General features: G+C 39.4%; 1 protein-coding gene across 1 annotated transcript in view; it reads left to right on the forward strand.

Annotated features, from left to right (window-relative positions):
* MYRFL (myelin regulatory factor like) overlaps positions 1 to 27,924 on the forward strand; it is a 116,222-nt gene that overhangs the window by 82,525 nt on the left and 5,773 nt on the right. The window contains exons 14-21 of the mRNA XM_073021308.1: positions 7,967 to 8,130; positions 9,075 to 9,138; positions 13,897 to 13,982; positions 17,473 to 17,546; positions 17,642 to 17,695; positions 17,813 to 17,992; positions 27,130 to 27,192; positions 27,833 to 27,920. Of these exons, the coding sequence (XP_072877409.1) occupies positions 7,967 to 8,130; positions 9,075 to 9,138; positions 13,897 to 13,982; positions 17,473 to 17,546; positions 17,642 to 17,695; positions 17,813 to 17,992; positions 27,130 to 27,192; positions 27,833 to 27,920 (773 nt within the window). The remainder of the gene's footprint in view (positions 1 to 7,966; positions 8,131 to 9,074; positions 9,139 to 13,896; positions 13,983 to 17,472; positions 17,547 to 17,641; positions 17,696 to 17,812; positions 17,993 to 27,129; positions 27,193 to 27,832; positions 27,921 to 27,924) is intronic.

The following is a 27,924-nucleotide window of genomic DNA, read 5'->3' on the forward strand; positions in this document are numbered from 1 at the left end:
AGAAACAGAAAGAACCAAAGAACCGAAAGCAACACCTTGAGGAACACACCCAATTAGGGCCTGTAAAGGAAGAAGAGAACCTGTGAGGGCTGAGAGGATTGGATGAAAGTAGGAGGAGAACATGGGGCAAGCACAGTGTCAAGTCAAGTGAATGAATAGGATCAATAAGGAAATGGGGAGGAGAGAGATGAGATGTGAGGCACTCTCTGGAACAAATACAAGGAGTAGGGTGCAGGATACACACAGACTTAATTTTATAAAATACTGCCTACTGTTGCTCAGTTCTCATTAACAACAGCAATGCATGAGGCTTACTGTTTCTCTGTATCCTCAACACCTAACATTATCAGACTTTCTAAAATTTGCAATTCTGATTGAGTTAAAGGGGCATCATATTGTTTTAATTTACCTTTCTCTGATTAGTAATAAAGTTTTGCATCTCTTTCTTATGTTAGCTATTAGGTTTTTCCTTCTGTGAATGGTTTCACTCAGTGTTTTATTGGGTTAACTTGTCTTTTTCGGGACGAAAATGTAACTTTTCACTTGACTCTATTATTTTATTTTTTCCTGGTACTTTCAAAAATAAAATTAATATACCAAGTCTATAGTAACAGCTTAAGAGACTGACAATTATTTTCTATTTCAATGCCTTGTTAGCTTCTTCCTAGTGCTAATTACACCTTTGAACTGTGTTGTTTATTTGTGGTTTACTTGTTATTGGTCAATCTCTCCCACTAGAAAATAGTCTCTATGAGGACAGAGATCCTGTCTACTTTATCTAATTGTTTTATCCCTGCACTCACATGAGTGTCTAGCATATCGTAGGTGCTTAATAAAGAACTACTGATTGTGGTCATCAATTGAATATTGAAGTGCTTGTGTCAGGTACTGAGTTGGCCCTGAGGAGTCACAAGACAAAGTCACTGCCTTCAAAAGGAGCTTGTTAATCATCTTGGTAAGACAAGAAATCAAAGAATTATAACAAACTCTGATATTTGCTAGTTCAACTGGAAACTTGTCTCAGTCAAAGGACTCAAGCCCTTTCCACAGAAAATTGAACTTATCTAAAAATAATAAAAATTAAATGAGGCTTCTAAGGCAAACAAAGGGCAACAATACTGCACACAATTTTAAACACTTTTATGAATCTCGTGCTCTTTCTATGTAAAGCAGAAGAGAAATGAGTCCAAGATTTGTCCTCTTTGCAAGAAAAATATGCATGCTAGGGAAGCCCATCCTCCAGAGACCTGTTGAAAAGCCACCTGGAAGTCTGAGCTTCCACACCATCCCTGCAGCCTGCTTTTCTGGTTTAAGGATTCTGTTTTTTTAAATCCATGTAAGGGCCCAGTACGCTCTCCACAAAATCAACTCCTGGACAAAAATCTAAAGCTGAGTTTATTCAAAGCCCAAACAATTGCCAGACACACCCATTGGCTAAAGACAGTTTTTCTCCCTTTGGCAATCATTTTTACAATGCTCAATTACAGGCTATTTTATCCCCATGGTTTTATTATACAACATCAGTCCATGCAACACCAGATGCATCATTTACCATAAGGAGAGATTTTCAAGTCTGCAATGCTGTCTTATGAGGAAAGAAATAAGGACCTATTTCAACTTCTTGAAGCTTGCTTTGCCATCAGGCTGTTACCCTCGCTCAGTGTCGCTAAATAAAGGGTGAATTGTAGCTTCCAAAGAGAGAAGAAATCAGCTCCTCTGCCTGGCTGTGCCCCAATGTCTTGGGTACATTATCTTTAGGCCTGCAATGGACCCAGGAACTTCCAAGTTGTGTTCTGCCGAGTCCAGGGGTTTCCTGGAGGGGGTGGGGTGAGAGGGAACTCAAGGGCTTTCAACTGTTTCCTGAGCTAATCTCGTCGCAAAGAGGACAGGACCTAATCTGGGTAGAAGCTGGTTTGTTAGATATCATCGAATCACCAGCCCACTGCCCTAGATGATAAACACTAGTGTTTGTTTAATTCACTCACATTTCCATGGGCATTTCCCAACATGAAAACGGAATTTGGACCTTAGGTGTTTTCTTTTTTTTTGTTTTTGTTCTGTTTTGTTTTGTTTTTTGCTTCTCTGAGAGAAACTTCAGATAAAAGAATAAACTAGAAGCTGGTACTCTCTTGATTTCTCTAGAGAGCAACACTGTGACCTCTCAGTGCCTCATGCCAGGAGCCACCTGTAAGAATATTTATTCATTTAATCTTCAGATGTGTACTGAGTTATTAGTTTGTGCTGGCATGACAACTATGGATGAGATGTGAGCCCTGTCCAGGTGAGCCCACTCTCCAGGTAAATCTAACACCAAGTTTAAGGAAGGTGGGAGCAGGGGAGGACAGGTGATTCAGGTAGAGGAAGCAGCATGTGCTGGATCCAGAGGCTAGAGGAATCCTGCCGTGTTCAGTGAATGGCAAATGGTTCAATATGGTGAGAGCGTGGAGCGTGAAGGAGGCTGAGTGAAAGATGAATTTTAGATAAGGGATACCTGCTCTGAGCTCACTAACAGCTCTGGTTTCACAAATGCTTTCCTGTTGTTTTTATGTGCAATACACTTGCTGGTGTGCCTCTAGTGTCCATTTAGAAAACATGCTCATTCTGTCCATAGGTACCCTAACTCCATAGCAAGCTTAGGTGAATTGAAGCAGTTGCCACCTTTTGCTTCACAATCTCATTAGCAAATTTTGGTAGCAAGCTGATTTAACCATTTTTACATCACAACTGTAAAGTTGTGTTTCAGCTGATGTAGTGGACCCCATTTAAAACCGTTAATAGCTGGACAAAGTACAATAATTAATTGGGTTCAATTACAAAATGGTTAGTTGTCAAGGATGAGCATCAAATGGGGAGACTTTGGGGAGACTTTTCAAAATGCCCCTCAGCCCTAATGGATCCAAACTTCTTTAAAACTTTTTTTTTTTTTTTTTTTTTTTTTTTTTTGTAGAGATGGGGTCTCACTCTGTTGCCAAGGCTGGTCTCGAACTCCTGGCCTCAAGCAGTCCTCCCACCTTGGCCTCCCAAAGTGCTAGGATTACAAGTGTGAGCTAATGTGTCTTGCCCATGAATCCAAGATTCTACATGGGGTTCAGACATGTGTATTTAGAAGAAAGTTCCTCAGGCGTCTGTGATATGGGTTCTTGGTTCAAATCTGCTCATACAGACCTAATCACTTGCATAGAAAAGAACATTTTCTGAAAAACTCTGGATTATAGTTTTGAACATATTTATACTGGCTTCACTCTGACAATGGGGGACAGAAGTCAGAACTTCAAATATTTCAGTAAGTGTCAACCCCTATAATATGTATTGGAAATTTACTTTTCAGTAATTTACTATTGGATAGATCCATAAAGTCAGAGCCAGCCATAATTATAATCAGGAAAGTGGTAGTAAATTTCCTGTCCACTTTTATTTCCTCTTGAATAGGAAAACATATGAATTATCTCCTTGCCTATTGGATCCACCTGTAAGATATATGGTACTGGCAAATTTGAGTTGGAGAAATTAAAGCTGACCTTTTATCATTATTGACAAGTAACCAGGCAATTGCAGCCATTGCTTGTAGCCTATGAGGCAGTATTGAAAGTCCTGTTGAGGAAAACACTGCAGAAAGAACTCACTGCGGTTTAGAGGGGACTTTATTATCATTCTCCATAGTCTGCTTTGGCTTGAGTTAAATCACAAATTAATGTATTAAGCAATTTTTTTTTTCCTAAAGAAGAAACCGGTTACCAAGGGGAAAAAAAGAATATCAGTAGTGTTAGTGAGGATGGAGAGAAGTGGTGGCTTTGGGAGATTTAGGATGCAGAACTGACAGTCCTGCATGGTAGATTGCCTGCCAGTGAGCAGGGTGCAGGGAGGGGTCAGAGAGGACGGCTGCAAATCTGTTTTGGGCTGCTGGTGGACATCAGCTGACCATGTGATCCACTGTAAATAATACAGCTGTATTTACAGTGTAAGGCTCTCTACAGGGTAAACATAGTAAATAATGATTTAACATTTGTCATGATTTGGAATCGTAGAATGCTGTTTCTATCTTCATAATTTCTGCCTTATTTTTATTACAACAAATTTGGGAGTAAAGAAAAACCTGTACCAGGATTGGAAAATTTAGAAGGGCTTTTATCAGTTTTTGTTTTTGTTTTGTGATTAAAAAAAAAAAACACTTTTAGTGAAAAATTTCAAATGTATAAAAAACTAGAGAGAATAGTAATGAAACCCCATGTATGCCTCACTCAAATTCCCCAGTTATTCTTATCAATTCTTGTCCATTCTTATTTTATTTACATCACTCACCAACTACCCTCTCCTACCAGCTAGATTATTTAAAGCAACCTCCAACATCATACTATTTTATTATAGATTTTCAATATTGTTTTCTAAAAGAAAAATGGCCTCTTAAAATCAGAACCACTATAACATTATCACACCTAAAAATGTACAGTAATTTCTTAATAGTATCAAATCCAGTTGGTGTTGAAATTTCCCCGATTGTTTTTACATATGTATGTATAAAACAAAGAAACAAATACATGCAATAGTTTTAGTAGACATTGAGGATTATTGCCTAGATTTATTGTTCCATTAGGGGTTGGAAAATAGTGATACTCTATCATTTCTTCTTTATTTATTCTCTGGAATTTATTATCTGGAATTCTTCTTAAATGAACTTTCAAATATGTAGATTTTATATAGGACAGGCAGGATAAAGTTTTATTCTTTTATTTACAAGATTTTTAAAAAATGAGTTAAGACCTTAATGTCTCCCAAAGGTAAATAATAAACTATTTTTAAAAATTGAATAGGATTTTGGATGCTTTTAAAGCACATTTGATTCTTTGTTCTCTCATGGTAATTAGTCCTTCGATGTTCTATCTTTGGCCAATGAGAGTTTCTTCAGTTAGCTCCTGAGTCATTTTGACCCAACCACAGCACTCTATGATAGCTTCCTTATTTTCTCATATTGAAAGATATTCCAGGTTCACTTCAGACTTATCCTACCCCAGATCTGGAAGAGTTCCAGGTTCACCTCAGACATATCCTACCCCAAATCTGGAAAAGTACCCAAAATCTGGGTCCTTTCACTGGGAATGGTATTTAGAGACTACAATGAGGAGTCTTCATTGTTAGTAGGTGGGAAGCTTTTTTTCCAGTCCTTTTTACTTAACATAGCTAGAAAATATCTTTTTCTTTTAGGATATGAAATATATCAGGAATTCATACTAATATTTCTAACTTAAATTTAGATTTGCTAGACTTTTACTAAATGTTTTAATTTTATGTTTATATCTCTTTTCTTAAATGCTAAAAATCTTGGTTTATAGCACTATTAACTATGTATTTGTTTTATCCAAATGTGTGCTGTCTATGTGTGTATACTCCATCACTATTATTACTAACAGTATGATTATTGAAAAGCTTAAGATTCCCTTGCTGGTTGACTTTTTTTAAATTTTTACTTTTTGTCTTTAGGCTCTCTCTCTCTGGGAATGGGCAGTCAAATTACTATGTTTTGAAGTCACTTAATATCAATCTTCTCTGTAAGGTTAAACCAGAAACTCAATACCCAATTAGGCTTATTTGTTTTATTTTGCCTTCTATTTCTAGGGGATGTTTTTAAAATTTTTGTTTATTTTTTATACATATTTAAAATACCCACATATTCTAAATGTAAATTTATAAAACAAGGTACCTTCAGAGAATCTGGGTTCTATCCATTTCACCCATCTTGTTTCTTCCTTTCCATTATGTGTAACAATTTTAAGTTACTTTTTGGTTTATTCTTCATTTTATTAATGTAGATATGTTTTGTATTCTTCTTATACTACAGACTTTGCTCCATAACAGCATATAGAGATATTCTTCCTTTCTTTTTACAGTCGCATAGTATGCTGTTATGCAAATGTACCACAGTTTATTATCAATTCCCCTATTAATGGACATTTGGTTTGATTGTGGTCTCTTTTGTATCTTACTTTTCTCCAGGAGATCTATGGAATAAACTCCTAGAAGTGGGTTTACTGGTTCAAAAATAAAAATATATGTAATTTTGCTAGATATTGCTAAATTCTACTCTAGAGTGGTTTTATCAATTTGTTATTTGGATGGATTTTGAAGGATGTATGGTAAGACTTCAGGAAAAATGTAGGGTTTTCTGATGACATTTGAGAAGCCAAAACAAGTATGATTTTTTTGTTGTTGGATTTTTTTGTGTTTTTTGGTAAGTTTTCTTAAAGCAAACATAGTCCTCAGAAATCAAGCGTTTGGTCACTTTGCATCCCGTGTGCGAAGGTTTTCTGCTTCCATAAGCTGCTAACTCATAGCCCTTTTCAATTCACTTGTGTCCATTCTCACTGAGCATTTCCTGTGGGCAAAGGCGTGTGCTAAATGCTGGTGAGATATGCAAATAAATCAACATAATTCTGCCCTCCACAAACTCATGATCCAGGTGGGAGACAGACACATAACATCTGATACAAGGCAAATGGCCAGCTGATAGAACTGAACATGCTTTGAGGACGTTGTAGAGTGACGGGTGCTCTCTGACTAGTGGTCTCTGGGAGATACTGGGTATGGTGGGATTTGGACTGGCCTTGAGGAAAGGCATTTTTATCATAGGTAATTATGGGAGTGAGGTCTCAAACACTGGAGAGTGCAGGGTGTTCAGGGGCCTTATCAGATCTGTGTGGCTGCTCTGGGAGTTTCAGAGAGTTCTCCAGTGTATCATGAGATACATCTGTTTTTGAACTACATACACTAAGCCTTGAATCTGGAATGTTCAGCTCTTGATTCTTTCTGAGTGATTGCTCTACAGTGGTTGAAACCCTCAAAGCTTCAATTTGGATGATAAGAATCTCAAAGGCACGTAGCCCTGAGTTTGACCCTCAACCATAATACAGTCTCTATTGCCCTTGAACTCAGTCTTGGACCAGCCTCTCTGCACTTCAGAAAGTGCTGTGGGATTTTGAGCTTGCAAACAGAGAGAGAGACAGGAGGAGGGGTCATGGGGTTGGGATGTGAGTTGATAAGAGCTTTCCAGCTTTCTATTATGGCTGAGAGATGGTCACATGTGTTCATATGACAACTGAAGTGTGTGGATGCTGAAGATGATGGCCTGGACTCTCTAGGTTTGGTTGGTCTCCCCTTTCTTTTTCTGATGTGTCATTACATTTTACGAACAGGAAGAAATATGTGCTTTCTTAAAAAAAAATTGCTTCAAAGTTAGTCTACAATATAAGCAGTATACAATAGTTCATTGGATGTTGAAGCAGATATTGACACCTCAAGAATTATCTTCTCATTTATAGATGAAGAAATGGAAGCCCAGAGAAGTTATTGCATTTTGTCTGGAGTCTCACATCTAGTAGGTGGCAGAACTCAGAGAAAAGCCCAGGTCTTTGTTCCTTCTTCCCTCATATGAGCAATTTGATGCACATTTTACAAGGGAGAACTGGAGTCACTTTCTAGGAATTTTGGTGATTAACAGAAAATTTAACATTCAGAAGCCTGTTCTGACTTTCTTTTTTCTTTTTCTTTTTTTTTTTTTTTTGAGATGGAGTTTCACTGTTGTTGCCCAGGTTGGATTGCAATGGCGCAATCTTAGCTCACTGCAACCTCCACCTCCCAGGTTCGAGTGATTCTCCTGCCTCAGAATTTTAAATATGGAAAATGGCCATTGAAAATAAATCTTTGCCAATGTCCTTCAGCTCCTTTTTTGAGTTACAAGGTCATATTTTCATTTTATTGGAAATTGAACAGAAGCAGTTTACTACACAGCCAGCAGTTTAGCAAGACTGCGTTAGGTTTCGAACTTCTGCAGATTTATCTTGAATAAACTTGAAGATGTGTGTGTCTGTAACCATTTTCAACAGTATATTCCAACTGTCTTTGAATGGACTGTGGACAGCTTTGTAATGATCTCAAATTGTTAATTGATGCACTCTGTTTGATTTTTCCCTTTTAGGACCAGATCTTTATGGAAAATGTAGGTGCAGTGAAGCAACTGTGCAAACTAACTAACAACCTTGAGGAGAGAATAGAAGAGTTAGAAATATGGAACAGAAAGCTGGCCCAGCTAAAGCAGCTCAGTAGTTGGAAGTCATCAGCCAGTGAAGCAAGCACAATCAGGTACATTCAGCCAGGATTGCCATAGAAATTTGGGGAAAGGAGAGAGTGAGCTCTTTCCAGAATAAGATCAATCTAAATGGTCTTTTGGATCAAACAGCAACCGCTACTTTCTGATAATGAAGTCTGCATTTTTCTTTTAGAATATTTTGGAGCACAATTGTCTTATGTGATAACTTTCTTATTTTTTTCTGTTGTTGGTTTTTTTTTTTTTTTTTTTTTTTTTTGAGCGTGAGTTTTGTTGTCGTCCAGGCTGGAGTGCAATGGCGCGATCTTGGCTCACTGCAACCTCCTCCTCCCAGGTTCAAGTGATTCTCCTGCCTCAACCTCCCGAGTGGCTGGGATTATAGGTGCCTGCCACCATGCCCGGCTAATTTTTGTATTTTTAGTAGAGACAGGGGTTTTACCATGTTGGCCAGGCTGGTCTTGAACTCCTGACCTCAGGTGTTCCACCCACCTCGGCCTCCCAAAGTGCTGGGATTACAGGCGTGAGCCACCATGCCTGGCCCTGTTGCTGTTTTAAAAGTGGAAAAAAACCAGGAGACATCTGTTTAGTAGCAGTTGTTACAGGAAGTGCTAAATTTTCGCATAAGGGTGGCTTCTCCTTTAATGAGGAGAAGTGGTCATTTCTAAATTTAGAAAACCATGTTTGGTCCTCAGGGGGAAGACTTTTTGTTATTTTTTTCTTAATTGCTTAAGAAGGTAAATGCACATTTCCTGGGGTTTAGTTTTGAGAAAAAGAGAAATATAATGCTTAATTCATTCAGTTATACTTACTGAAGTTCCTTTCGCAAAAGGAACTCTCAATTGCCATGACTTTTCCTTTTCAAAATATCACTGTATTGCAAAAGAAAGTCATATTGCTGTGTTAGTGACAGGCTGGGCCTTTGTCATATATCTCCTGGAGAGGTATTTGAATAGTAACCAATTTTCTCTCTCTTTTAAAGCAAATCTAGCAGAGCCATTAGTGCATCTTCTCCAAGAAGGACCATTCATAAAAAAAACAACAAGGTAAATAGACAAATTTACAATGAAAGGAAATGATATTTTCTACTTAAAAAGTCTTTAGAGAAATCAGTCAAGAATTTTTTTCTCATTTATTTGTTGAGAAAATCCGTAGTTTGCATCCTTATGTACTACATGTGGTTTAAATATTCGCCCCTAGTAGATATTAACTGGCTTTTTAAAGCAAAGTGTAGAGAAACAAGTACAGAATATATTAATCTCAGAATGATTATCTGCAAGTTTTTGTTTGTGTTGTCCCCTTCAGGCGAAAGTCAGCAGCCTCAGCATACAGATGGCCTTGTGCTGCCAGATCTGTGTACATACCTTGACCCCCACCCCCTTATCTTTGGCTTTAGGAGATCCCAAAGGGACTTTAGTTAATCCTCAAATCCCTCTTTTCCTTTTGATATTTAGTACTAAATATGCAAATGGAAGAATAGGTATTCACTTGCTGGCAAAGGTTAAAATGTGATGGTTTTATTAATGAATAAAGAGAGTATTTATTAAGTAGGATAGTATTTATAGTTAAAGCAAAGGTTAATCATTTATTAACTTGAAGGACACCCTCTCCATCACAGAGAAATATCAGTAAGGGAGAAGCTGCAATACACTCTTCCTAGCAGCACTTCATAAGTAGCTACAAAACTCAGCTTGCTCTCTCTGATCCAGCAGTGGCCCAAAGGTGGCCCTTCCCTGGGGAAGATATCCATGACCTTAACTGACACCCTATTAAAGGTTGACCTGATGCTTGTGTCACTGCCTCATTTTACTCTCTACTCCTCTTGCTATACTGTGTTGAATTATTCTAAAAGGATTCAGAAAGAGTTCAAAATTCTTCTACTAAAAACAAGTAAACTATTATGCAGCTGACAAGCTCCTTAGGGTATTGACAAACACAAATACCCAGGTAAAAATATATGTAGAATTGCTCTGGGACAAGTTACTCAACCACACTGGGAAATAGGGACAATTAGAGTATTTACACAGATTGTTGATGGGATTTAAATGAGGATTAAGGAGCTACAGCTCTTTGCACAGCACTCAGCACTTAGTAGATTACTCAATAAACACAAAACACGAAAAATATTGTGTAGGAAAGGTACCCTTTGGACTAAATAATTTTCAGTGGGACAGAGGGAATGGTATCCACATCCATGGCAGCCCTGATAGGTGCAGTTTGGTCACCTGTAATCTCTGTAGCTCCCATCTTGCAAAATAAGAGATTCTCCTTATTTTGCAATTATCTCAGAATATTAACTAGAATATATGGCCCATGAGAGCAGGCCCTGTGTCTGCCTTCCTCATTCTCATGTCACTAGGACTAGCACGAAGTAGGCACTCAAGAAATATTTGTCAGATGAATACCAGAGTGGAGAGCCCAGTATGAAAATATTCCCTGAAGTATGACAACTTAAATTAAAAAACATTAAGTGGTTCAGTGTCTTGGGTATGTGGGTGGGGTGTAAGCTGGGGTGTGGTCCCAGGGTGGGGGACTCATGTAGGCCTTAAAGAGCGCCCGTTCAATTCAGAGACCTCTTGCTGTCACTGTAGAGGGCCTGTGGGAGGCAGAAAGGGTGAGTCAGATCTCTTCTAAGGAACTGCATTGTAGCCAGGGAAGATTGGAAGAAAATACAAAGAACAGTTGTACGTGGATGTCATCAGTGCTGCAGAGGCTCAGAGTGTCAGGAGGTTTATGAGAGTTGAGCCTTAAAGGAGGAGTAAGCTTTGGCTAGACAGCGATGAAATTGAAGGAGAAGTTACAGATGGAATGGCATAAATGAAAGTCTGGTGGCTGGAAATGGCTTCCTTGAAGGATTAGGTGGGAGTTGTTTAGGGAAGATAGTGGAAGATAAGGCTGAAAATAAAGAAGCCATGAAGGCCTTTTGAATAACAGCAATATCTAAGTTGTATAGTTTCCTTTCTTTAAAAACAGACAGTAAAAAGGAGGCAGCATAGCATTGCGGTTAAGAGTATAGATTCTGGAGCCAATTTTTGGGGGGTTCAAATTCCTGGCTGTGTGATTTATTAGCTGTGTGATCTTGAGAGAGAAACTTAGCCTTCCTGTGTCTCATTTTCCCTATTTTTAAAATGGGGTTGATAAAGGTACTTGCTTCATAGGGTTGTAGAGGATTATTGTGAGGATTAAATAAATTGATATATGTAAAGCATTTAGATGGGTGCACGGTACATAGTAAGTGCTACATAATAGTTGTTATTAATGTGTTCAAACTCAATATTTTAGCGAATCTCATTTCACGCTTGTCCAGGGAGCTCAATAAAATACAGATAGCTAAAGTGCTTGTTCCCTCTGTGCTGACCTGCTAAGAGATCTGAGCTCTTCCTGTGAGGTTGACTTTTACTTCCATGCTACCACCCATCTCCTAGGTGTCCTCTGTTCCTTGGGGACTCTGTGGGTCATTGAAATACTTGTGTGTGAGTGGGGAGTGGTATTCTGGAGTAGGGTGGGGGTCTTGTTAATGAGCAAATTGATGCTGTGGGCAGTTAGTAGGTCTTACCAGATGGTAAGAAGCCTGACTGGGCCCTGCCTTTACTTCCACACGGCTCCCAATGCTGGCCAAGATGGTGTTCATTCTGGAGGAAGATTGAAGTCTCCTGATGTAGCTCTCATTCAATCAGTAGGGTTCCTCTTTTTTCCTTCTCTTTCTCCACCTCCAAGAGGTAGGTGGGCCATTCTGGCTATACGTAGGACTCAGGATGAGATAGGAAGCTCCCCAGGATTCAAATAAGAATTCACTGACTATTTGGAGGAGGAGAGGGAAAAGGAAAGAATGAAGATGGCTGGGCATGGTGGCTCACGCTTGTAATCTTAATACTTTGGGAGGCCAGAGTGGGTGGATCACTTGAGCCCAGGAGTTTAAGACTAGCCTGGACAACACAGTGAGACCCCATCTCTACAAAAAATTAAAAAATTAACTGGGTTTGATGGCTGTAGTTGCAGTTACTAGGGAGGCTGAAGTGGGAGGATCGCTTGAGCCCAGGTGGTAGAGGCTGCAGTGAGGCAAAATTATGCCATTGCACTCCAGCCTTGGTGACAGAGCAAGACCCTATCTAAGAAAAAAAAATGAATATGGGTAAATACTTTTTATTGTCCTACCTCTTACAGGCTCCCAGTCCCTATTCTCCCCCAAATAAAACCTATTGAATCAGAATTTTACATTTAGGGCATTTAGGGTTTTCTCAAGCACCGTAGTAATTCTATGCACACCTTAATTTGAGAGACAATTACACTGTTTATTGGATATACCTAATAACTCTGAAAAGCAGGCAGGTATTATTTTATTATTCCTATTTTATTGATAAGGAAAATGAGGATCAATGACATTTAGATAACTTGAAGACTCAACTCTAAGTCTGACTCCAGGTCTTAGGCCATTTCTCTATATTAGGTCAAAGGATTTTGAGGAAAAGCATGGAGACTTAAAATAATTCAGTAGCTGTGGGGGTAGATTGAAGGGGAAAGCACTTACCCTGAGACTAGTCCTATTTAATTCCAGTCAATTCAACAAATTTCATTGAGTTTCTCCTCTGCGCAGTACACTATTAAGATGTCCTCAGAACAGTTTCTGTGAGACCTCAGAACAGTATTAGCCATTGACTTCTTGGTCATCACAGCAGCTTCCAGCTGTACTTATGGATGGCTCAGTCACAATAGCCCTAAGGGATAGTGTACTTGGTAAAAATGGTATAGTGAATCCTATACCCCTACCCTGTACTACATGGAAGAACATTTGCTTTAGTCAGATAGCTAGCCCAATAAATTAAACCAAGAACCAATTTAAAATTATTACCACCTTATTGTACCCAATAAATTAAACTAAGAACCAATTAAAAACTATTACCACCTTATTCTAATACCCTAATAACCAAAAGCATGACTCTATCCTATATCCCCAGAAGGCAGCAGGCATAATACTCCTTATTGCATTTATAAGAAACTCATATTTAAGTAGCACCTCATTTAAGTGGGCAGAAAACTTCTCCTGTCTCTTCAGCCAGATTCCCCAGCAATTGCAGAGCTGTCATTCTGTAGCTCTTGGCTTCTTCCCCATATGCAAGTTTTTATGCCAGTATGTATCAGTCCTAAAGTTTTGTCTCATTCACATCCTGGAGACTATAATTTACTAATTTTCATGTCTCCTATAGTGTTGTACATAATGCTGCTCAATAAATATTGTAGAATGAATATGAGAATAAATAAGACACAGGCCCAGAGATATCTATATGTACAGGTGAAAAATTGAATACTGGTGTTATAATTTTAAAAAGTGTTTAGTGGGATTTCATTCTATAAAAACCTTTTTCATCATTTGTCATGATACCTGAAATCATTCCATTGGAATTCATCTATTCATGTCTTGAAGATCTTTTGTTTTTCAAAAGTATCCTACTCAAAGAGATGGACATCTGTGGTCGGACAACATCTCACCTAATGAGGTCCCCCTTTCTCATAAAACTGCAAAGATAAGTGCCCAATGAATGGCAAAGATCATTGTCTGCAGGATGTCTGGGAAAAGGGAGATTGCTGTAGCTTGGAATTTCAAGGAAAGGGAGGTACTTGAGATAGACTTTGAAAGAATGTTGTTTTCAGAGAGGCAGGGAGGAGGAAAGAGATGTAAATTGAGGCAAGCACTCAAACTATCCCAAGACAGCAGCAAATACCCCTGCTGGGAGCAATTCTCCAGGCTCCCTTCTCACAGTTAGAGTTACTAATTTATCACTGCTCATTACTGAACCTTTTTATAGGTTTATCTTTCAGGAAAAAGACGGGCGTGTCCTAATTGGGTTTTCCAGACCTTGGTTATAACTCTGATTGCTGTGATGGCATTTTGGTAAGAAAAATTTCACTGTTATGCCATGTCAAGCTCTTTTGTTCCTTCCCATGTTTCTTTTATCACATATGAACTGGGGACTTGCCTGTTTACTTTGAAGACAAGAAACCCTTTAAAGTAGGCCCTGAACTTTGATAGCGTAGAAATGAGGGAACCCTTTTTGAAAACTCTTATTTTGAAGAAAAAAGCACAGGCTTTCTGCCTTAAATATGACATGATTTTTTTCAATTAACTGCTATGTTTAGCAACAAACTGTGCCTTTCATGTGTGTGTGTGTGTGTGTATGTGCGCGTGCGTGTGTGTGTGTGTATCTTTCTTAGCTTTGCAAATTGTTTTCTTTTCTGCTGAACTTGGAGAAAGTAGTAAATGGGAAATCAAGTATAATCCACTCTCCCTTGGTCACTCATATTTATGGTAACTCTCCTGGATTCCTCAGTGAAGACTTTTCACCAAAGGGACACCAAGATATACCATGTGATGGAATTGTAGCCAAATCTACTAAGCAGTTAAACCAAGCAAATACAGTGAGGACAGCAGTATTTGCTATGCAAATTGGGCAACTTTTGATGCCATCCCTCCTCTGCAGCCCGCAAAGGCAGGCTTTTGCTAGAATGCAGGGCCCTTTCTCAGGTCTCTAGGCTTCTGCTGCTGTGATTCCCCTCCCCCACCACACTGGGCCTTTGAGACCTGGTCATCTTGCTGTGTTCTCTTGCCTGTCTTCTCTGGGCCTTTGAGTGCACCTGGTTTTTTCTTAGTTGGACTATTCATATGGTGAAAGGATATTTATCTGTCACTCAAAAAATGCTTTGTTAGGCTGGGAAAGGACTGGCTTCTGGGGCCTGTCTTAGGGGAGACAATTATTCTCAGGGGCAAAGCAAGCTGTGGTCTCAAGGTGCTTCCAGTTCCTTGACCTAAAGCTGCATCCCAGCTACAGAAGATAGTGTAGCTTTATCAGTGCCCTTCTTGTTCCTTAGTGTTTTTGCTTGTGACTTGCTACTGCCCACTGTAGGGAGACATCCAAGTATTTGGCACCACTACCTAGAATTCCCATTAGAAGCCTTCACACTTTTCTTATTCTCCCAGGTGTACTTGTCTTCTCCTGCTGGGATTCCCAACTCAGGAAGAGTGTGAACCTCTATCTTAGTGGACATACTTAGCATTCTCTAGAGATACAGATTCCCCAGTCTGGTAGAAAGGTTATAAGAAGTCTAATTGTAAGGTAAAGAGACTGCTTTTTAAACATGCTTATTAGATCTTATTATTTCCAATATTGTTTACCACTAAGACTGCAGATGGTAGGTGTTAGGCTTATTATCTTGCTTCTGGCATGTGGTATACCTGAGTAGGATCAAAACCAGGGTTTGCCCCCAAAGAATGGAAAAGATGTCCAAAGATGTCCTAGAAGTTTTCTGGGCTTTGTGTTGAGGCAGATGCTGGACACAAATCATAAAGAGTATTTTAGAATTAGAATGGGGAGATGGAGCATGGGAGAGATAGGAGAACAAAGAAGGGGAGACTGTGACATAGGATTTTTCTCAGCCTTTTTGCTGGACTTACAGCAGCAGTGCCCCATCTACTTGGCTCGCTCTGCTGCTGAGTGGGAGCACATGAGAGAGTGAATGCAGGGTTTGGTCGGCCACTCCAGGTGCTGATACAGGAGCAAGCTCCGTGCAAGGCTAGTGGCCAGTCCAAGCATGTCACCCCAAGGGGAATGCGGCAGTGGCCTGGTAAGAGTGCCTGGGACCCTGAAACCCCAGAGCGGGTGTTGGTGTGCTAATTAGTGCTTTTAGCTCTGCCACCTGCAGCCCAATGCACAGCAGAGTGTTAGCAGTTTAGTTGACCCCTGGCTTTGTCACATGGGGCAGCTGCCCACCACTGGTGAGGGCAAAGGGCCAATGATACAGCCTTTCTGGGTACCCATGCTCGGTGAGTCCCAAGCTCTTGTCCAGCGTCTAAGAAGAATGAGGTCATGCTGATGATTGAAGGGTGATGAAAGCAGATAATTTTATTGAGCAAAGAAAACAGCTCTCAGCAAAGAGGGGAGCTGAAAAGGGGATGGAAAGTTCAGGTCATCTTCCCCAAAATCAGGTTGTCTCTTCCCTGAAGTCAGGTCATCTCTTCCCCAAAGTCAGGTTATCTCTGTCTCTACTGACTGAGTCTGAGGTTTTTATAGGCACAGGATAGGGGCAGGGCAGGCCATAGGTATTATTGGAAAAGGCAGCATTCGATTGGTTAAAAGACATTATTCAGAAAGTCCCACTTGGGAGAGAGTGGGAAAACAGGAATAGAAGTTCTCACTCTGGGCTGTGGGTTTCAGGCTGTTTTTGGCTTTAAGGTGGAGTTTCACTGGGCACCCAACCCTGTCTGCCTAGGATTTCTCTGCCTCCTGCCTCTATTAACTGGACCACAGCAAACAGTTGCCACGATGACACTATAAATTCTATCTGACAGCATCTTTGGGGTTCAGCATCACTTGTCCCAGGCAGGGCTGTGCCTGCTGGGCAGTAACCGGCTGCTGCTGAGAACACTTTGGGAATGTGTTCTTTATGAGCACATATGGCACAGTTTTCTTGTGTATCCTAATGATGGTGAATCCAGCACCTTTGATAGGAAGCAAAATAATGAGGAGTCAAGTTTGGAAAACCGGGTGTGAAGTCAAACTGGCAAGAAGTCAAGTCAGGTAACTCTTTCAAGCCTGGCACAAAATGGAGCTGTAAAGCCATCAGCAGACTTTCTGTGTGACTTGTGAGAGGGTTCTGAAGATGTCCCCCAAAGAGGAGAACACGAAGTATTTGGATGCATGAGGATTGTTGGGAATAGCTTCCCAAGGCTCGGAACTCTTAAGGAAAGCTTCCATTTGTTTATATAAGTTCCGGTCATGGGAGAGAAGACATCCTCATTGTTTTTGAAGTCTCACAGTGTGGAAACAAATACTTTCTTGCAGTTCTTTTCCTTCCTCTGACCTATTCAGTGTATTGTGCTCTGAAAAGACAGGCAGCCGGAAGGAAGATGTCAGAGAAGCAGCCAGAGGGTTTGGCCTCTGCAGCTGACTAGACCTGTGCTGCCTTCCATCTCCCGATGTGACAGTGCCAATGCCCTCCACCAGTGGGATGCAAACTGTGCTCTGACTCTTTCCTGCAAGGAGCAGTTGCCTCCAGCAACTTACATGCTTCCTCTTGTAATCGTCCACTAGTGACAGGCGCCTCTGAGACAGCTTGCCAGGGCTGGGGGGCTGCTCTGTGGAAAAAATCCATCAGCATGGAGTACCCCAGGAGCCTCTGAGCTCCAGGAAGCTGAGGGCTTTTTCTCTCCAGGGCAGAAAAGCATAACTGTGCTGGTTTCCATGGTGTTTCTGTCAGCCGAGGCCACCCCCTCCCCCCTGCTCCCATCTGTGTGGCCTGTGAGAGTACATCTCTGGCCAGCTGGATATGTGAGATATATCTGGAAACAAATCTGCTACATAATGCTTTTTTTTTTTTTTTTTTGACAGTGCTTTGACGATAGTCGCCCTTTATATACTTAGCTTAAAAGATCAAGACCGACGTGTCCCAAATCTCCCTCCAAGGTGAGAGTTCAGTTCAATTTTCTGGCCTAAAATTCCTTTGGAGAGAAGGATTTTTGCAGGCCTCTTTCATTAATCATTTCATTCTTTTTCTCCGGCAATACCACAAGCTCTCAGGAGCCGGCTCTGCTGTCCACAGCCTCCTCCTCAGGTAAAGGCTTTACATTCCTCACCCTCAGACCTGGTTTCAAGTGAACTGTCAACAGAAGAAACCAGCGTTTCAGGTTAACCTTCTTGCTTCCCCTCCCCCCTGCCCAATGCCTTGCAGCACCTAATACATCCCTGGCAACCACACCGGCCTTCTTACAAGTACCTGAAATTACTTTCTGTGAAATCCTGCCGTGTCAGGAGACTTATTGCTGCCCCATCTGGGGAATGAAAGAAGTCTTTTCAAGTCCTGTGCAAAGACAGTCTGAAGAGAAGGAATTCCATCGGAGGCAATGGTCAGGTAAATGATGTTCAAAGAGAAACAACTAGAGCTTTGAACTTGAGGTTGTTTTTCTTGTCACAGTTTACTTAGATGGTCATTAATGGTTCCAGATAATGGTTCCATGCTTCTATTTGGGGTGGCAAAATCTTTAAAACACAAATACACAAACTGTCAATCATCTGTAATATTGAGTTCCTTGCCCAGGAATGAAATTTTGGTTGATTCAAGTACTTATAATTCTCACCAAGTGAAAGGTTCTCATTTGTCCATTGCCAACAAGGATAGTAATAGTAGCACAAGTGAAGTAATTACATGCACGTGGGTGGATTTTTTTTGGCTCATTTAGAATTTTAAAAATGATGTGGTATCTGGGCTCTCTGCCCAAACCAACTAGGGCAAAATGTAAGAGACTTTGGAAACTCTAATTTAGAGTTCAGGGTGAGATTTAAGGCAGTGAAAAACACAAGGTTGGCATTCCACTTTCAGAATAACTTTTTCCTCTTCCTCCTAGGGACACACACATACATACACACATACCAATGTTTTTCAAGTAACATAATTTTCATGGTAAAAAAAAGTATAGAAACTTAGTCAGGACTGCAAGTGTAATCATATCCATAAGATTATATACAAGTCTTCCAAATGTATACTAATTTATTACTGTTTTTAGAAATTTATTCCATATACACATATTAATAAAGAGTAATATTAATGATGATGCTAATAAGGATACATATTACTGTGGTTTATTGATTAGGATGCTGTCATAACAATAACTCTCAAATAACAGTGGATTCTTATGGCAAAAATTTAATTCTGACTCACTCTATATATCAAATGTGAATCAAAAGAGGGTTCTTGGTCATCATGTCATTTAAAGTCTAGCTGATGAAGATTCTATCACAATAATTATTTCCACAGTCTCCATAGTAGTGGTAAAAGAACAAGGCAAATTATGTACTGGCTCTTACAACTTCCACCTAGGTATAACACATGTTACCTCTGCTTATACTTTATTGGCCAAAGCAGGTCACATCACATTGGTCATGTCTAATTTTAAAACGGATGGGGAAGAACAGACCTAACATGTACGGAGAAGATGAACCAGAATACTTATAAGTGGTGCTAATGACCTACGTAGAATATGGTCAGTGATTGAAATGTTGGGGTGCAATGTCATTTCCTTTCCCTTTTGACATTATTTCATATCCTAGTCTTGGTTAAATAACTTACAAGTTGTCATCATCATCATCATGATTATCATGTTGTAATGAAGTATTACTCTATGCAAGGTACTGTCATAAGTAGTTTACATGAGTAAATCATTTAATCTTCACAAGCCTACAAGAGAGGTGCCATTATGATCCCAATTTTTTTCCAGTGGGGAAGCTGAGACACAGAGTTCTTTCACTACAGCAATAGGAAGCATTGAGCTTTTCTCATGAAAAATATTTTTGATTGAACTTAGGAGCAGATGCATCACTATAGAGTAAAACTAAAGCTTCATTTTAAATAAAGGAATTCATTTCAGTCATCTTATTCTCAATATTTTTAAATATGAAAAAATCTAGAACTACCACAGAAATCCCCAAGGCTTTTATCCCTTGTGAAAGCACATGGAACCTTGTGGCTGGTAAACACTTTTCTTACCTTGGGAGCCCGTGCTGGAGACACTTGAAGTTCTTTTCTGAAAGCGGTCCTCGGAAGAGAACATCTCACCTATGAGAGATGTACTAATAACAGATCCTGAATAGGAAGAGGTCGCAGACTGGTCCACTCTTCATTTTCAAGGGTTTCTTGACCGCTGAACAAGTTCATTCCTGAAGTAACCAGCTGTTCACATCGAGGGAATATAGTCATGTGCCACATGTTTCGGTCAACAATGGACCATATATATACTAGTGGCCCCATAAGATAATAATTGAGCTGAAAAATTCTTATTGCCTGGTGACGTCTTGATGATCCTGACCCTGTATAGGCCAGGCTAATGTGTGTATTTGTACTTTAGTTTCTAATGAAAAAGTTTAAAAGTAAAAAAAAAAATTTAATAGAAAAAGCTTATAAAATAAAATTATGAAGAAAGAAAATATCTTTGTGCAACTGTACAATGTGTTTGTGTTTTAAGCTAAGTGTTATTGCAAGAGTCAAAAAGTTTCTTAAAATTTAGAAGTTTATAAAGCAAAAAAATTGCAGTAAGCTAAGGTTAATTATTTATTGAAGAAAGAAAATTTAAAAAATAAATTTAGTATAGCCTAAATGTATGGTGTTTATAACATCTACAGTAGTGTCCCAGGTCTTCAGATTCACTCACCAGTCACTCACTGATTGACTCAGAGCAACTTCCAGCCCTGCAAGCTCCATTCATGGTAAATTCCCTGTACAGGTGGACTAGTTTTTGTCTTTTATACTTTATTTTTTACTGTATCCTTTCTACATTTAGATATATTCAGATACACAAAGACTTACCATTGTGTTACAGTTGCCTACAGTATTTACAGTATAATGCTGTACAGGTTTGCAACCAAGAAGCAATATAGCCTAGGTGTGTAGTAGGCTGTACAGTCTAGGTTTGTGAAGTACACTTTGTGATGTTTGTACAACAATGAAATTGCCTAATGACGTATCTCACATATTCATGTAGTTAAGCAATGCATGACTGTATTGGGAGGAACAGCCCTTTTTAAACCAGATCAAGGCTTTTTGCTCTCTGTGACAATGCAGAATTTTCATGTTAAAAAAATTATAGAAACTCAATCAAGGGCTACAAGTGTAATCATGTCCATAAGATTATATATAATTCTTCCAAATGTATACTAATTTATTATTGTTTTTAGAAATGTTCCCCTAAAAACAATAGCCTAGAAATGAGATGAGCAGACACTCATCTTGTTTCTACAACAATGAAATTGCCTAATGACATATTTCACAGGATCATGTAGTTAAGCAATGCATCACTGTATTGGGAGGAACAACCCTTATTAAACCAGATCGAGGCTTGTTGCTCTCTGTGACAATACAGATTTTCATGTTAAAAAAATTACAGAAACTCGATCAAGGGCTACAAGTGTAATCATGTCCATAAGATTATATACAATTCTTCCAAATGTATACTCATTTATTATTGTTTTTAGAAATGTTCCCCTAAAAACAGTAGCCTAGAAACAAGATGAGTGTCTGCTCATCTTGTTTCTATAGCTATGTAAATCCTAAAGAAAGAAGTGACTCCTAAGGAAAGAAAATTTGCTCCATGGTGTCAGGCTGTGTCCACCTAGACAGAACTAACAGCTTCTTTGACTACAAATGAAATTTATGTTCTGCCTTACTAGGCTCTGTGATACACTGGGAAAGTTGTTGCCTCTTGCTTTTGTCAACTGGAGAAAAATGGAAAGGATTCAAATGTTTGATTCACTTTTGTCTTCAGAAAACCCAAAAACTTTTGGAGATTTAGTCACAGAATCTCAGAGAACAGCTATGCAAGTGGCACCTGACTTCTTGGCCCTGAGAATCCACTATAAGCATACTTTTACAATGATGTGATTGAGAAAATACATGAAGGGCAAACGTAACTATAAATTCAGTTAAGCTTTTAACTGAATTGTTTTTATTACTCCAACAGTGGCGTTTGAAAAATAGTACAAATCTTCAGGAGAGATGCTGCTTTTCAAGTCTACAGACACCACCACAGACCCCTTTATGCAATCACCCAAGGTTCCAAGGACCCCATGTCAGGAGAACTACTGATTTATATCAAATTACCCATTTTGCAGCTAATGAAATGGAGGCACTGGACCTTGCTTAAGATTCCTCAGTTGAGTTTCTAGAAAAGCTGGAATTGAAATCTGGGTCCCCCGCTTCCCTGTCCTGGGTTCCTTCCCATTTGCCATCCTGCCTCCATTGATTTGGACATGGGATGTGCATGTACCTGAGATCAACTCTAGAAGGTACAGAAAGTATCCACTCTATGGCCCTTTCTGGCTCCTCCTGGTAAGTTTGCCTCTGTCCATTGCAATGTCCCTGATGTGGGATATTTTGGAGTGTGAGCAAAGCCTCTTCTCTTCTGCTGCTGGTTTACTCTTTCCCTCTGTTCAAGGTACTGTATAACAGCAGGCTTCTAAATACAAAAGAGGAGAAGTCTAGGAAACTATTCTTTTCAGCCAGATGTTTCTAAGGCATTAAAGACCAATTAAAAATTAAGGAATAAAAAAGAAATTCAAGAGTAACAACAACAACAACAAAAAACTTAGGAAAGCTCTCAGTGGGATGCAGAGTAATATCTAACAGTTTACTAAACCCCTAAACACATTTGTGAGCCTCCTCCTGAGGAGTAAGACTATAATAAAATAAGCAGGAAAATCAGCATTTTTATGACATGCTGAGCTCGTGTCATTATTCTTCTTTTGGGCTAAAGTTGATCTTATCTGTGTAAAGTGTCTTTTAGAAAGGTTATCTCTCCCACTCCCCCTCACTTAATAAAAAGTTTGGGTAAGACTAATCAGGAAGTGGAAAGTGAGTATTTTGGAATATTGAGCTTCTACTTTAAGGGACCATCTGAATGTGATGAATTAGATTTTAACCCATGGAACCAGTAAAGATTTAAGTAGACAAGAGAGTTAGATATTAAAAAGTAATGAGCCTGTGGAGAAAAGCATCTATGGAATTCTGTAGAATATATTAGAGTTGGTGAAGATTTAAAAAATATCTGAAATTCATGCTCATTTTGTTTTGGAGACCACGACTCTGAGAAAAGTGAATGGCCAGAAGAAAATGGTCCCCTGTGTTAAAGGACTCGGCCATTGACTAGTGGGGCTCATTGGCTTCTTCATAGCACATGAGTCTGGTTTAACGAAGGGAAGAGAAAGGTATCCAAGATGCTGTACTGGACTCAGCCGCCAATACAGTCTTACAAGTAGTGCAATATACACCTTCTACCATGACAGGAGTATGCTTTTGTTGGGCACCATCCTAAATCTTTACTCTCCAGAAGTTTCTAATTTAGTTTATTGGGAGAGCTCATCCACCCAATTGTGAAATATATCTCCAACTTTATAATGAAAACCTCAGGGGATGTACTATATGAAGCTTATAATGAATATCACTGGAAGGCATTTCTAAAATGAGATCAACCCTAGAAGGTACTGACAGTATGCCTTTATAACTTCCTGTATGACTACTGGAAGATTTATGGTTTTCCTATAACCAGCCTTTCAGTGTCAAATAATCTTGTTTCAGAGAAGTGTCAAATGGAAGGTGTTTTACGGGAGATTTAAATTTTATTTCTTGCATTTGAAAAATCATTTTTATAATTCTGATCTGCAAGATTATCTTTCCTTATTCCCACCTATTTATTGCTGTTTTTTTTTTTTTTTTTTTTTTTTTTTTTAAAAAAAAAACGTTACCCCACCAGGTACTCAATTGTATTCATAGGGTTTTATGTCTCCAGGACCTGAAAACACAGTTCTGTGGAATAAGGCAAATCTGTAGTTCTATTGCCAGAATTTATAATGAGCTATTTTACTGCAAATTCAGCAGGCAAGCAGGACAAAAGGTAGGAGAAGAAAACACACAGGATAGAAAAGTCCTGGTTTCTACTTCTCTTTATGCCTCATTCGCCTTGTAAATTTATAACCTTCTGTGAAGCCGTCTTAAGCAAAACTAATAGTAGAAACGTATTTGGAAATTATTACTGGAATAGCTAGAATCCAAGAAATCTGGAGATCTTTTTGGCAGTGTATATGTTCACATGTAAAGGAAAATAAATATTCAATTTTCTAGAAACTCCTCATGTATCAGGACCCATTTCTTCTTAATGGAAAGCACCATGTTGGGCTCAGACACTCACCCTGCCTTCCAGTTCTGTCTTGCTTCCTTTTGCTAACAGAGTAAAAGAGTCTAGCCTCCCATGTTCATTCTCAGCATCCCTCTGCACCCTTCCCTTGGGAAATTTCCCTGTGAATGTGTAAGAGGAAAGTTTTTCAGAGGTTAAATTGGCCTTCCCTCTTCTTTTCCTTCCTCTTTCCCTGGCTCTCTTCCATCCATCCTTTCACCCATATTCATTGAGCACCACTGTGAGCCCAGCATTACTCTATCTGGGATACAACAGTGAACAGGATGTAGTCTTCAAGGAGCCCACAGTTAGGTGAATGGTTAAGTAAACTAGTCCTTCCACCTAGTGAGAGGAGTTATAACCAGGATAGGGATGTTTAGGAGTGATTGTCCCCAAGTATTGTCTTTTGCTTTCTATCTTGAAATTGGATATTGAAACTTGAACATAGATCTAAATCTGCAAATTAAAAAAAAAAGACTGCCAAAACTTCAGAAAGTTATTTTGTTAGGTATACTTAGCAACCCACTAAATGATTGTTTTCACTATCTACTTTAAAAAGATACATTAAAAAAATAGCCTTAACATTCATCTGAATGGTTACCTTTTCAAAATTGCATTTAAAATGCCTTTTGGGAGATGACAGGAGCCTAGCCACTCCCTGGGCTTCCTCCCTACAAGCCTGCTCTGGCCCCACACCAGCAGCCTGATTCCTCCTTTCAGCTGGCTGCATCTCAGGCCTTACTTTAGACCAAGCTTGTCCAACCTGCAGCCCATGGGCCACGTGCAGCCGAGGATGGCTTTGAATGCGGCTCAACATAAATTTGTAAACTTTCTTAAAACATTATGAGATTTTTTTTTTGTAATTTTTTTAAAGCCTTTCAGCTATCATTAGTGTTAGTGTATTTTATGTGTGGCCCAAGACAATTATTCTTCTTCCAATGTGGCCTAGGGAAGCCAGAAGAAATGCCTCTGCCTTAGACTTTAAGCTCAATTTTTTTCTTACATGGATAACATTTCACATATTCCTGGAATAGCAAAATTGTGGCCTCTGGAATCAGATGGTTTGAATGGGAAACTCCTCATTCCTGTCTACAAGCTGAGTCCTTAGTGCCTCACTTAGCTTATCTGTCAAGCAGGGATAACCTCCCTCTTGGACTTTTGTAAGGCATTCAGAACAATGCTCAGTGAAGAGTAGGCGTTGATAAATAGTAGGTGTAATTATATTGCTATCCTTCAATGCAAAAATATATGTCCCACAGAATTTCCTCTAACATTTCATATTCAAGGTATTAAGCAATTGGGAAGGCATGCTCAATTTTTTTTATAAGTTTTGCTTATCTTTAGAGACCACAAACTCTATTTGTATGAAGAAGGTTAATGTTTCATTATTTTACTGTAGGGATAGTCTTGCTCCTATTTTTCTCCATTTTTACCCACTCTCTTGACTGCCCTTGAACCTATTCTCTATTTTAACAGGCTATATTAAGCAGCAGAGAGGTCACAGAAGTAGGCAGGGTTGAAAAACCGATAGGGACTAATATACATTTGATACTAGGCCCTGGTGCTACCTGGACTCAACTTTAAAGGGGATTATTCCATGAAACAGTCCATCTCCCATCTCCATGCTTTCTACTGGGATCTCCAGGAATAGTTCTTTCTCCTTGCTAGTTTCCAAATGTTATATCTTTCTAGCCTTTGCTTTCACTCAGAAAAATAAATATGACTAATGAGTATGTCTCTACTCCTTTGCAACTTCATATGAGCCAGGCTTCAGTTGAGCAGAGAAGTTGACTTTAGGGCCTGTTATACTCACTCAAGAAGTAATATCAGCATCAAAAGAAGATCAACAGGAGGGCAGATGCTAGCTCAATAAAAGGGAAAACTGGTATTTAGCATTGCCCAGCAGAAGAATGGGCAGGGAGTCCCTTGTCACTGGAGGTGTTCAAACAGAGATTCCTTGGTTATTTATTTCTTTTTTTACATTAGTATGTGTAATCCTGAGATAGCAATATTAAGATGGATATAAAAGAATCCAGATAATCTAAAGATAATAATTTCAATTAACAATGTTCATTCATAAGCTAGATAGGAAATAAAACTATCATTAGCTTGTCATTAATCAAAGAAAGATGGTTTCCATAGATTGAGCAAGACATTATGCCAGGGGTTACAGAGGATTCAAAGAACGTTAGTAGACGTTCCCTATTCTGGAATTGTCAGGAAAGGGCAAAAATACTTGAAAAGTTAAGTAATAATACAGAGGTAATATGCCCTTCAGTATGGTGACAGATATATCACTGGTTGATGATTGCATTGATGGTTCAGTAATGAATGCTATGGCATTGGAAAGGCAGAATCTGTGAGCTGCAGACCTAGTTAGGGATGGTTTCTTAGTCCACTTTGCTGTCATAACAGAATACCACTGACTGGGTGACTTAAACAACAGATATTTATTTTCTCACAGTTCTGGTGGCTGGAAGTCCAAGACCAAGGTGTCAGCAGGTCTGATTTCTTCTGAGACTTCTCTCCTTGGTCTGCAGATGACTATCAACTTGCTGTGTCTTCACATGGTCTTTCCTCTGTGCACACATAGCCCTAGGGTCTCCCTGTGTGTCCTAATCTTCTGCTTTTTTTTTTTTTTTTTTTTTTTTTTTTTTTTTTTTGAGACAGAGTTTTACTCTTATTGTCCAGGCTGGAGTGCAATGGCATGATCTTGGCTCACCGAAACCTCCACCTCCCAGGTTCAAGTGATTCTCCTGCCTCAGCCTCCCAAGTAGCTGGGATTAGAGGCGTGTGTCACAATGCCTGGCTAATTTTATATTTTTTAGTAGAGACGGGGTTTCTCCGTGTTGGTTAGGCTGGTCTCGAACTCCTGACCTCAAGTGATCTGCCCTCCTTGGCCTCCCAGAATGCTGGGATTACAGGCGTGAGCCACCGTGCCCGGTTCCTAATCTTCTGCTCTTACACGGACACAGGTCAGATTGTATTAGAGCCCACCTTGACAGCCTATTTTAACTTAATCACTGCTTTAAAGACCCTATCAAAAAACAGTCACATTCTGAGGTACTGGGGGGATAAGGCTTCACCATATACATTTGAATTTGGTAGCTGGGAAGGGGGACCTAATTTAGTCCATAACAGGTGACTTCTTGCAGAAGGGGGAGAATAAACTAGATCTATAAGAAATAGGATAGAGATTAGATGGGTTGAAGGATGGGAGACAGAAAGGGTGGGGAGCACTCAACTCACAGAGATGAACTAGATCACACATGGGGTTTCTTCTCTTCTCCTGAACAAGTCTTCAAGATTGACAGACTTGTTTTCTTTTCAGAAGACAAAAGCAAATCGTTCTTGGCAAGAAATGCTCTTAGCGGCCCTGACTGGAGGAGTGACTGTAAGTGACATTTAAGTGACAGTATTCTTTGGCTTTGTGGGGCCAGGCCGACTAACAAGTTGTAAACGCATTGCTGGAGTGAGGAGCAGGGACAAAGGCTGCAGCCTGCCTGCCACGTATATCCATGGGACTGGGTGTTATAACTGATGCCACCCTAACCACTAATGAGGCGTTAGAATTGGTCACTCACTGTCAGACAAGTTGTGGTTGATCTCCATGGATGTTCATAATTTATTCAAACTTCCTGCCCTCTTCTTCTATTCTGACTATATTTTTAGTTTGTTTTTTGTGTTCTGAAACAGATTGCATTTCATGTTGCATCCTCCATTTTCAATAAATTTTGATTTAGCAGGACTTCCATGACCCAGAAATTCTTTTGAATGTTATAGGGGATGTTTATTGGAGCCCGAGTTTTTATTAGTTTTTCTAAAATGTACTATAACCCCCAAAAAGGCCTTCTCCCCTTCCTTTTCCTCCTTTTTTTTTTTTTTTTTTTTTTTCCATTCGAATACAAACGGAATCTCTTTACCTGGGAAACTCTTACTTCCCATTGTGTAATTTGAGGACTGTGGCTGGAATACAATATTCTTTTCCCTTTCAGAAGAGTTTATTTTCTTTTGTCTATTTCTTCTCAATTCAGGGATTGATACAACGATCAGTTCTATTCAGATTATGGAAATCCAGCAAATAATAGATCATCAGTATTGCAGTCAAAGCCTCCAGTGCGGGTGG

Source organism: Chlorocebus sabaeus, chromosome 11, assembly GCF_047675955.1.
Source record: "Chlorocebus sabaeus isolate Y175 chromosome 11, mChlSab1.0.hap1, whole genome shotgun sequence".
NCBI classification, from domain to species: domain Eukaryota; kingdom Metazoa; phylum Chordata; class Mammalia; order Primates; family Cercopithecidae; genus Chlorocebus; species Chlorocebus sabaeus.